At 35.5% G+C, this 12,400-nt stretch overlaps 1 protein-coding gene across 1 annotated transcript in view; it reads right to left on the bottom strand.

The window, feature by feature from the left end:
* The window catches only part of NEK7 (NIMA related kinase 7), a 69,241-nt gene that overhangs the window by 17,421 nt on the left and 39,420 nt on the right, over positions 1 to 12,400 (bottom strand). Inside the window, exons 6-8 of the mRNA XM_070940979.1 lie at positions 7,417 to 7,525; positions 4,884 to 4,991; positions 556 to 650 (exon numbers count right to left, since the gene is read on the bottom strand). Of these exons, the coding sequence (XP_070797080.1) occupies positions 556 to 650; positions 4,884 to 4,991; positions 7,417 to 7,525 (312 nt within the window). The remainder of the gene's footprint in view (positions 1 to 555; positions 651 to 4,883; positions 4,992 to 7,416; positions 7,526 to 12,400) is intronic.

Here is a 12,400-nt window from a genome sequence, read left to right as displayed (position 1 = left end):
TACCTCTGTATTAAAGTATTAATGGCATTGTGTTTAGTTGGTTATATACAAATAGACAGTTGCTGATATACCATATAAAAAGGACAGAATACTAGTTTCCTATGCGATAATCCGATTTAGCAAAGTTTAAATATAAAGTTTAAGATTCAGAAAACAAAAGTTTAATAATTAAAGAAATAATAGATGATATGACAAGTGTTGACTGGAGTATGCCCTTGATAGGTCCATTTCATGTGAAGGTAATGTTTTCAATTTCAAATTGCCACCTTGGATGTTAACCTTGATACTGAAAAATGAAGACCTTGAAAGAGATTATTTTGAGAAGTATATACCCCAAATTTTACAAATATTTGTATTACATTCTCTTCATATTTTGAGCTAAGGCAAATGTGCAAATTTCACCACGTATTATCTGTAACATGTCAGAATTCTTTGCTTTCAGCTAGTACTAATTTATGAAATTAATATTCAATAGAATCATAACACAAGTAGAAAAACACTTTGATCAACAGAACATATCAACAAACTATGCTCATTAAAAATTGTCAGTATTACCTCATATAACAGACATCCTAGAGACCAGATATCTGATTTGAAGTTATATCCATTTTCATGGATTCTTTCTGGAGACATATAATAAGGTGTTCCCACTACAAAAAATATAAATACATAATAAACAAAAAAATAAATCAACTTCAAGCAATGTATATTCCAACATTTGTTTTGAAAAATTACTATTCACTATTTAAATGCAAAAGAGTAAAGTTCAGTAAGTGAAAAATTATTCCAAATAATTTAAGCATTGTTTTATGAATTAATTTCATGATAACCTATTTAAAAAGTAGCAGTTCCCCATAATTATCAATAAACCAATTTTTTAGCAATTTAGTAATTTAATATTATATTAACATTACTAATGTTGTCAATTTGATAGACTGATAGAATTCTATATGAATATGTTTATTTATGCAGCATTTATTAAATAAAAACCATATATTGGTTTTATAACTACAAGGGTTTCCTATTTATTTTTATTTCCTTCACTGACTGAAACTCGCTAAACAAGATTTTGGTATTTCTACATCCTGTCTTAAAAGCATAGCCAACTTCCAATTCCATCTTTACATTATTTAAAATAAGCAGAAAAATGTTGTTTTAAAGATAATTAATACATCTTTTAAAAGGAAATGGCATCCTCATGTTATTAAGGCAAATTTTTTTTAAAGACTTTTTCCTAAAAGTGTGGGTTTATGGGCATGGGGATCTGTATGTCTATCTATAATTACTTTTAAAACATTCTAATATTTGCCAATTCATAAAACAATAATCAACTGTAGTTAATAGAAACAGAAATGAAAAAACATAAAAAAGACAGAAAAATTTAGTAAGGCATATGTCATCCTGTTCTAAGAGATATTTCATATGGGATAGCAACATGAATAAAGTCTCTTATAAAGCACGTGATTCATTATCCCAGTTTCAGAAATAATTTTGTATATATCTGTATAATTATCAGTGGTGGGATTCTACCAGTTCTACCTGGTTCAGGCGAACCAGTAGTGGTGGCAGCGGGAGGCTCCACCCACCTGCCCAGACATCATCACGGATATTCTGCGCATGTGCAGAGGTGGTGCGCGTGAGCGAAGCGAGCATGTGCGCTCACATTTGCGAACCTGTAGAGAAGGTAAGTGAATACCACTACTGATAACTATGTACCTAAATTTTATTTCTACATAAGATCAAATGTATTAGAAATTATTTACATTTCCAAATTGATAACTGATGAAATTTGTTTTTAAATAAGTATGAAAACATTTCAAATCAAAACATTGCCACAGAACATAACTTGGAATGTACAGTATCTTGAAAAATGTCAAATATTGTAGTTGTAAAAAACAATGGTAACTTTAGAATAAACTTTTTTCCTTTGCTTTTCATGTCACAGCCTTATAGCAAATACTCATATTATGTAATAGAAACTGCAAATTTAGGACCTTTTTCACAAGCGACAACCTCACACAAAGTAAAAACGCACATTAAGAGGAAAAAACCTACCTCACCAAAACCAAACAAATGAAGTTAACATTTTTGCCTCTGCATTCTTAAATACCCTCTTAATTACACGTGACCTCATTATACACAGGTGAAGGATCAATAAGCCAACCACACCAACACAGTAGAACCTTTAATTTAAATGCATTTTAAAAACAAAATACAAAAATATACTCTGAATATAAATTGCAAACAAACCAAATCAATTAGTCTATTATTTGCAATAAGAATTTATTATCTAAAGTTTTAACATTAGCAGCACTTCTGTGAAGCATGATATTGTAGTGTAGATATAAACTTTCGCATTTACCTAATGGTTATTTATGTGGATTTCAATATAGCATAAATACCATACTTTTTCTTTCCAGGTAAGCAAGAAGTTGCAACTAAAGTAATTTCCTTATGTCTGGACTGGAAACTGCTATCCAGAAAAATTTTTGTGTAGTAAGACTACTCTCAGAGCAGTCTCAAGTCTACACTCTGCTTTATCCAGGTGAATCAATGACTGCTGGTAATCAACAAGCATTTTTGGAAGAAGGGACCACAGATGGATGGATAAGGCACATGGAGAGCAGCTCCTGAATGGTTTTGTGGCTGAAAACCTAACCCAAGTGATTCCTAGACTGAGTCTCCTAGTGTCCTGGTTGATATGACTCAAATGTTGTGAAGTAGAAATTGTCCACTACACTATTTGTGTAAATCAGGTCTATCTGCATGCCTTTTCTGGTTCACCAACATAGTACAAAACTCTCCTCTGAGCTACAACTAAGCAGACACCATATTTTTTGCCAGGGTATGTAGACTTAATTGCTGTAAGCTGATGGAAGGTTGTAAGCGGCAAACTGAGGCAATGGGAATGAGGCAGCTGAGTAAGAAACTGTCTATATAAGGGAAGCTATTAGAGGGTGACTCCCTTCTCACGTTCTCGCTCGTCGTGTATCTCATTGCTTTCCTTGTGTCAGTATGATAAGGTATTTACCACATATAAGTCTGTATATATTTAGCTGTAGATAAAACCACAGTTAATTATCTAAATTATCTAAAGGCTCTGTGTGCTGGGTGCTGTGTTTTGTTCCTGGGTTTATCTCATAATACTAGTCACGCTGCCTAAACTCTGACATTTTTTCTTCTGAGCAAGGTCTCATATATGAAAGTAGACAAACAGGAGTCAACATGCTCATGCTCATCAATACTAAAATCAGGGTTCTGACTTAAACTGATTCACTAAATGATAAGAAGCTGTCACATTCAGCAGATCAAAAAGATGTAGGCCTCCTAGCTATTTCAAATCCTTTCATATTTTTGTGTCAAAATGCTGTGTCAAAAATTCCCCAACAAAGGAGCTCAGAAATTTAAACTATCTGTTGGAATTTAAGATTTAGCATTTTGAAAAGGCCACCTAATCCAATACATCTCTACTGATGAATTGTCCAACTAAGCTGTTGTGTTTTGATTAAATCTAATCATGCAAATTGCTTCAGAGGAAGAAACAAAAGTAATTCTGATTTCAGTTTAAGAGAATTGCTGAGAAAAAAACTTGGCAAAGCTCAGCCTAACAATGAGGTTTACAGGGTCGTACTTTATCAAAAACAAAAATACCTTTTTAACCAATCATTCTCCAAAACCTATTACTGCATTAAAGGAATTACGATATTGATAATACACAAATAAGATTTTGCAGAATTTAACTCAAAGCGCCCCATTGGCACTCAAACACTTTTTGCCCGAAGACTGGAAGCTTTGTTTGCATGCTGATGGGGCGCTTTGAGGTGGTGAAATGGAGCCGCCTCAAAGCACCCTATCAGCGCTCAAACACTTTTCGCTTGGAGATTGGAAGCTTCTGGGGGCCCTGATCTCACGCGACTTCAGGCACCCATCCGCTTTTGCAGAGAATGGGTGCCTGAAGTCCCATGAGATCAGGGCATCCAGAAGCTTCCAGCCTGTGCGTGAAAAGTGTTTGCATGCCAACAGGAGGCTTGAAGCAACACGATTTCACTGCCCCAAAGCCTTCCATCGGCATCCAAACACTTTTTTGCTCCAAGATTGGGAGCCTTTGGAGGAGACTCACTGAAGCTGCCTACTGCTCCAGAAGTGACAGGTAGCCTCGGTGAGTAAGAGAAGCTCGTTCTGTTTTCCCTCTGCTCTCAATGCTCACTTTTGGAGTGCAGACTGGAGAGGAGACAGCTCACTAGATCTTTGCAAGTTAAGTGGGGGGGTTGTTGACAGGGGGGGGAGATAGGCAGGGTGAATTTTGCTGTGCCTCTGGTTGTTTATAAGGATGAATGACTGCCATGGTGCTGCAACATTCGTAACCTCGGGACTGTGCCATAAGTACTTGGGGGGATTATGTTGCAACGTTGAACGATTGCTAAGTGAACTGTCCTGTGAAATTACTTGTATATAGGGTAATAGCGAGAAATCTTGACAAAAGAAGATCTCTTCTTGCTTTGAATCTCACTGCACAAATAAACACATTTCTTGAAGAAGTAGTAAGTTTCTACCATAGGCTGCATTAATCAAGCATTCAAACCAAAAACAAAGACTGACACATTTGAAAACTACAGTACATTGTTTTGTAAAGTAATCTATTAAAATTCCATTCAACAAGTGTCATCAAAATCAGTCATAACAAAAACAGCTTAATTTTGAATGAGCATTTTTCAATCCATAGAAATGAAATTTATTTATTAAACATATTTTAATCTATATCAGCATACAGCTGAAATTCTTTTAATTAAAAATACATCAAATAAAAAGTTTGCTGCATATACAGTACTCTAGATATATAACATTAACTTCCACTTTTAATTATACAAAGAAAATTTTCTCACCTAGAGAATGTGCAGCTGTGGTTTTAGAACTGAAAAATCTTCCCAATCCAAGATCTCCAAGTTTTACTACTCCTGTAGCAGTAATGAATACGTTTGCTGGCTTGATGTCTATAAGAAGAAACAAAGTATGTATAATACTATACCTTTAATAGAAAAGATTATTAAATATTATATTAAGTATTATTGTTTGATCAAATGTTTTAAATTATTTGTTTCATCTGGTGGTTAAGATACCAAGCTAGAAACCAGGAGTGTGAATTCTAGTCCTGCTTTAGGCATAAAAAGTCAGGTGGGTAAATTTGAGCCACTCAGTCTCTCTCAGCCCAGACCGTTACACAGGATTTGTTGTTGTGGGGAAAATAGGAGGAGGAAGGACTATTAGATAATATGTTCACTGCCTTGGGTTATTTATAAAAACCATAAAGATGGGATACAAGTATCTAAAAATTATGAGCATTTATATATCTAAATTATATCTGGGACAAGTAATATTCAAACTTTTAAGTACAGTTGAATTTAATATGCAAGTTACTAATTAAAATAAATGTGTTTATCCCTGCACTAATTTTAGGCTGAAATCCTTTCTCGACTTTTTAGGGAATAAATGCTATGAATTCAAGACGACTTGCTTCTGTAAAGAAATGAACTGAATTCCATAGTTCTGTTTAGTTTCATAGATAGTGACAACATGATGCTCTATGGGTGGTAACAATGACTTTACTAACCATGTATCAGTTTCATGATGATTATAAGAATAGTCATGATAATATACCTAGTAACATAATTCATTCCCTGAATGTTTTGGGACATTTCCAAATTTATTTGGACAAATATTTAATTATTAATGAAAGCTATGCTTCTAAATGTTCAAATAAAAAGTTTATGCAAGGGTTGATATAATAGCTTAACCAGTGGTGGGTTGCCCCCGGTTCAGACCGGTTCTATTGAACCGGTAGTAAAACCAGAGGGAGGCTCCGCCCACTGACCTGGATGTCATCATAAGTGATCTGCACATGCGTGCGGGCACAATGCGAACCAGTAGTAAAGGTAAGTAGAACCCCCCCCGAACTTAACTCATTTTGAGACCAGATTATGCAACTGTATAGTTTTCGCTATTATTTAATTGTCCACTCAAATTACCTTTGATCTTTCTGTCATGTTCTGAACATGTTCTGATTTGCTTATGTCCAAATATGGAATTCTTCTCTTGAGACACCTGTCTGAAAGCTACCTTAGTTATAAAACAGGATTTAGACTAAATTTGTTTAATTTAGTTTCTATACAATGTTAAATCATAATGAGATCATCTTGTTAATGTCAGAGGCAAATGAATTTAACTAAGCTACTCTGGATCCACCTCACAGTGATTTTCAACCTCACCAGTATATACACGTCTTGCTGTCAGAAATTATTTGCTCTTATGTGCAAATTATAATTATGTATAATTATAAAATTATACAATTTTATAAACAAACAAACTTAATGGCAAAGGGTGAAATATGCATATTTAATACATATTCATTACAAGATACTCTTATTTCATTGGCTGGACTTCATATCCTTCTAGTTATCCAAGAAACAGAAAGAACTGAAATTAAAAAATGGTGAAAAATTCCAAACAAATTTTGCAAAATCAGTCCATTTGAAGCCCTATTCTAGGTTGGAGAGGAAGTCCTACTTATTCAGTCACTGCGACTATATCACACTTTCCAGATATGTTAATAAGTTATTATGACTTGACTCTCATCAAACTTCTGTCCTTGATGACAGTTACCTTAACTACCAGGATAAAACTGTTCACAACCATGATGATTTAGATGAAATTTCTATACAAGAGCAATCCCTAAGAAATAATAAGATAAATAATAATAATGACTTTTCTGTCTCCATTCAGGGCACCAATGACAAGGTAAAGACAAAATTTGCTGCATCTATGGCCAGTGATCGAGCAATTACAGGAAGTATGCTTCCCTTCTTCCTGCAAAAAAGAAAAGTTTGATCTAAATGCAGGCTGTTGGTTTAAGAGCAATAATCTGGCCTCCATCCACTAGCCACAGATACCATCAAAAGGGCTATTGGATTTTGTATGAATACATATATTTGCACAGACTGAAATGTTTCAGTTTTGGAAGTGTTACCTGTTTTGTATAGGTCGCCCCATGTAATCAAAAGGCAGGGTACAAATCTTCAAGATACATAAAAATAAGAATCTACCATACATAAAACAGCATGCATATGAATGTAGATTACTTATTTTAAGTCAAATGATATTATATACACATAGACATGCATGTTTGTAACTGATTGGGGCAGCCAAAAATATCATTAAAAAATTAAACAAAATATAACTAGAGAATAGAAAATATGTTAATGGTTTTTTAAAAAATTACATACATAAAAATGTCTTTTAGTTGCCTATTTTAACAGATAAGAACAACTGGAAGAGGCCATCACTTGTCTTTGTAGCTCATGTAATATATACTGTAGTCCCTACATTTGTACAACATAGTTGGGATGAAATGCAATTTATTACCTCGATGCATGACACGCCGGGAATGCATATGTTCCAAGGCACTGCACAGCTGAACAAAATATTTCCAAACTGTCCTTTCCGGGATCAGCCTCTTCTGCTTCTTAAAATGCTTTGAAATAATAAAATAATACTACAATCTGGATTTGATATTCAGTAATGATGCAGAAGATTATTAAAATGAACAAGCCTTCAGCTTTTCAATCGAGAAATCATTAACACAACTGAGGAGGGAGGACCATGTTTAACAAAGAGAGATAGTTCCTCAGGGATGCGCTCTGGATGAAAAGAACAAGTATTCAGGAAAACAGCTTGGACCAAAGAAAAAGTCTGATAGGTCCAAATGAGACTGGGAACTTATGTATAACAAACTGAACCCTTACTTTCACAGGTGATAAACCCTCATTTGATTATGTCTCTCTTCTTCCTGATTCTAATGAATATAATTAGATATTAGATCATGGCTTAGAATAATATGAATGACATAGGCTCGCACAGTCTCTTCCTGCATTCTTCAGAACAGCAGCATGTAAGAAATAAGTTCCTGTTTCAATTGTTTAATTAGTCATAATTTAACATTGTTTCTGAAACTTAAATTGCAGTTAATCTTAATAATCATTGAGATTACATAGCATCATAAACTATGTGGGTTTCAAAAAATTTTACTACTGGTTCTGTGGGCGTGCTTGGTGGGCGTGGCATTGCTTGGTGGGTGTGGCTTGGTGGGCATGGCAGGGGAAGGATACTGTAAAATCTCCATTCCCACCCCACTCCAGGGGAAGGTTACTGCAAAATCCCCATTTCCTCCCGATCAGCTGGGACCTGGGAGGCAGAAAATAGATGGGGGCGGGGCCAGTCATTTTTACTACCAGTTCTCTGAACTACTCAAAATTTCTACTACCGGTTCTCCAGAACTGGTCAGAACCTGCTGAAACCCACCTCTGGTCATAAACCATGATTTAATCTACACTGTAATTTAAGTCTAGCCAGTGTTGTCCCAATTCTTTTTTGTTTTATATATATTTATATATAATAATTCCTTCAACACTGTCAAACTATTCACATTAGGCGTATTACTATTGCTATTGGTTTTCTCATTGTTCCTGTCGTCCATCTCCTCCCACTTGTGACTGCATTATTGTAACTTTGTTGCTTGTATCCTTGCGATTTATATTGATATTGATGGTTTCCTAGTATGATTTGATTGCTTATTGTACCGTATGACTGTCACTGGGTGTTGTGTCTTTGACAATCACTTGTCTTTGTAGCTCATGTAATATATACTGTAGTCCCTACATTTGTACAACATAGTTGGGATGAAATGCAATTTATTACCTCGATGCATGACACGCCAGGAATGCATATGTTCCAAGGCACTGCACAGCTGAACAAAATATTTCCAAACTGTCCTTTCCGGGATCTTGACGAGTGTATCTTGTCTTTTTATGTACATTGAGAGCATATGCACCAAAGACAAATTCCTTGTGTGTCCAATCACACTTGGCCAGTAAAGAATTCTATTCTATTCTATTTAAAATATATATTGTCCTTCCACCAAGAAATATACATGGGTTTGCTCCAATATTTTCCTCTCAACATCCCTGAAGAAACAGCTTAGGCTGAAAGAAAAATGCAATTGAGTCTGTCTGTATACAAATACCAAAATGATTCTCATTAGATAATATTTAAAGTGCACCTACTTTGGCCACATGTATGTTCATTTACATATGTACAGGATGTGTGTGTGTGTGTGTGTGTACACATATATTAAGGAAGTGAATGAGAGGCATTAAATGGTGAAAGATCAACTTAACTCAAAAAAATTAAACTAAAGTAGGAGTATTTGGGAAGCCCATCTGAAACTGAAACTAAAGAAGTTTTGCGATTCAGAATTCAGAAGGACACAGAAAAGTATGTGACAAATATTTTCCTCAAATTTTCCATTAGGAAAGTGCCAACGGAGAAAAATCTGAAAGTGGAAGGATGGGAGTTGAGACTATCTGATCATAACTTAGCTTAGATCTTCAGTAACAGCATTTCAGCAAATATTGTTCCAGTATTAAGTGATTTATTCCAAAAACTTTTGTAAGAATCTATAAGAATCATGAGGATACTTGATTGCTTGGAACTGCTGGATGTTCATGTCTAATCCATCATTTAAGCCATTCCACTCTGCTTTCTATGACTTCAATATTTACTAAGAGGCGCAACAAAGAACCTTGAATTGTTTTTATTCATTGTAGTTTCCTTTTCCCTGCACCTGGTACAGGCCAGAGCGTGATAGATAAGCAATCTAAGGATTGCATTTTGGGCCCTCTTGCTTCACTAGTCAGTTTGGTCTAGTGATTGAGGCACCAGGAGACTTTGAGTTCAGATTCTGCCTTAGGTATGAAAGTCAACTGGGTGACTTTAAGCCAGACACTCTCTCTCAGCCCAATTTACCTCATGGGGCTGTTGTTGTGATGAAAATAGGAGAAAGGAGTATTATGTATGTTTGCCGCTTTATTTATAATATTAAAAAGGTAAAGGTTCCCCCTCGCACATATGTGCTAGTCATTCCCAACTCTAAAGGGCGGTGTTCATCTTCGTTTCAAAGCCAAAGAGCCAGTGCTGTCCGAAGACATCTCTGTGGTCATGTGGCCAGCATGACTTAATGCCAAAGGCGCACATAATGCTTTTACCTTCCCACCAAAGGTGGTCCCTATTTTTCTACTTGCATTTTTTACGTGCTTTTGAACTGCTAGGTTGGCAGAAGCTGGGATAAGTAACGGGAGCTCACCCCGTTAAGCGGCACTAGGGATTCGAATCACTGAACTGCCAACCTTTTGATCGACAAGCTCAGCATCTTAGCCAGAATCACCACGTCCCTTTTTATTTATAATAAAAATAAAATTTTTATTTATAATTTTTATTTATAATAATAATAAAGCAAAAAATATCTTAAAAAATACCCTCAGGAAGTTTTCATTCCGGCCCATCAATTTCTTTCTTAACCAATTAAATAAACCAGGCTTTGATCATAATCCAGATCTGAATACAGGTATTATTGATGGTTTGATCAAATTAGCTTTGAAAGCAAATCTCGTTAGCTTGGCTTGTGACAAATGAAACATTTATTAGTGGATAAAAGAAAGAGCAGTAGGGAGAAAGTTTTATGCAATAGAAACAGGAAGGCAGAAGGTTCAATCCTGTAACTTGTTTTTTTTACCCCTCAGTTGCCATTTGAGAGAGCAAAAGAGTGATATTATGGCTGCATTTTCCTTAAGACAAGCAGCACCATAAAATATTTAAAAGTATTTTATATTTATTTTAATATCATTTCCTTTTACAATTTTTAAAAGCTCAAATGAGGCAATTAAATGCCAGTTCCCTGAATGGTGCCATTGCTGAGACCTGGATTGAATCCAAACAAATTCTGTGAACTGTTGTCCCTATAGCTGAAATTTGCATATCAGAGAATTGTTTGATGTTGACAAGAAGACAGAGACCAGAATTCTTTTTATATACAAGTGAATACACAGCTTCAAGAATATGAATATAAAGCGTACTTCTTTGTTTTTAAAATTATCCCTGAAGATTTTAGCATGTACTTCTAAACAAACGTCCCTAAAAATAACAACCCCTTACAAAATGCTTACCTATCTGGACAGCCCATCCCTTGCTTACATCTTTAACAGTATAATATGCACTTCTGCATTTGTATCTGTATTCTGCTTTGTGTTTGTGTTGGAATACTGCATGGAACACAATCACTATTACCACCACTCAAAATTGGCTATGGTAAATTCCCATTGTGGTAAATCTAGTCACATAGAAACGCAACTTCAAATATTTGCCTGACCTGAATGGAAAATGTTTTTAAAAAGATCTGCATGGCTACTTCTTTAACCTGCAAAGAGGAGCTGTTGGATCAGGAGACAAACTTAATTTGAGCAGAAGGAGGCAATTGCATCTTCCTTGAAAGCATGATGAGGAAGGGTTCATTTCCTAACCTGAATCAGAGGCTAAACTTTGGGCAGCTTAGTGACACAAGCTAACTTGGACAATCATTTGTTCAGTAAATGTTTGAAGTGATGATGGTGCTGAATTAGGAGATTTACAGCCAGTCCTTGAAGTTCTGCCTGTTGCAGAACCCCCCCAGTTACCAGGTCACAATTTGGGACCTTGGCAACCAGTGTACATTTATGAAGTCGCAGAATCCCATAGTCATGTGATTACCATTTGCAACATTCACTGCCAGCTTTTGATAGGCAAAATCAATGGGAAAGCTGGCAGGAAATTGCAAATCATAGTCACATCATTTTGCTTAATGACTACATGAAATTTGCTTAATGATAGGAACTGCCGGAAATGACATAATAAATTGGCACCGTATGCTTTCTGGCTTTACGCCTGTGTTGCTTAGCAACAGAGTTTGCAGTCCCAATTACTGTTATTAATGGAAAACTATCCGTACTTCCATCTTTGAACTTGAGTGGTTACTAGTGATACAGCTAAGAGGAATTCAAAATTGACTGAGGAGAGACAACAACAAAAAATTGGCTTCACTGACTGTGGCAATACAAAATTTAAACGACTATGCCATTTACAACAAACTAACCATCTTCGTTTGTTTGTTTTAAAGATAAAATCCACTGCATCCAATAAAAACAAATAAATATAGAACACCACAAAAATCCAAAGCCCAAACTCATAATGTACTATAGAGCAGGCCTGTGAAACTGGCGGCCCATGGGCCGGATGCATCACACATAGGCCACAACTACCCCAGTTCTGCAAAGGCAAAAAAGTCAGGATATGTCACATAATGCAATCAAGTGTGACACCCATGATATATAGAGTTTAGTAGAAGTGTTAACAATGAGGGCATACTTTGTATGATTTTATGTTTGAGCATCATGGAAGGAACATGCAGCTTTGATCCTACAAGACTGCTCTTAAAATCCTCCAATGTTTCAATTTTTAGAAAGGTTAAAAAAAACACAAT

The sequence above is a fragment of the Pituophis catenifer genome, unplaced genomic scaffold, assembly GCF_029215685.1.
Source record: "Pituophis catenifer annectens isolate HBS135680 unplaced genomic scaffold, rPitCat1.0.hap2 SCAF_3, whole genome shotgun sequence".
Classification (NCBI taxonomy): Eukaryota; Metazoa; Chordata; class Lepidosauria; order Squamata; family Colubridae; genus Pituophis; species Pituophis catenifer.
Note: the sequence above shows the minus strand (reverse complement) of the source record. Positions and strands in the feature narration are given on the sequence as shown.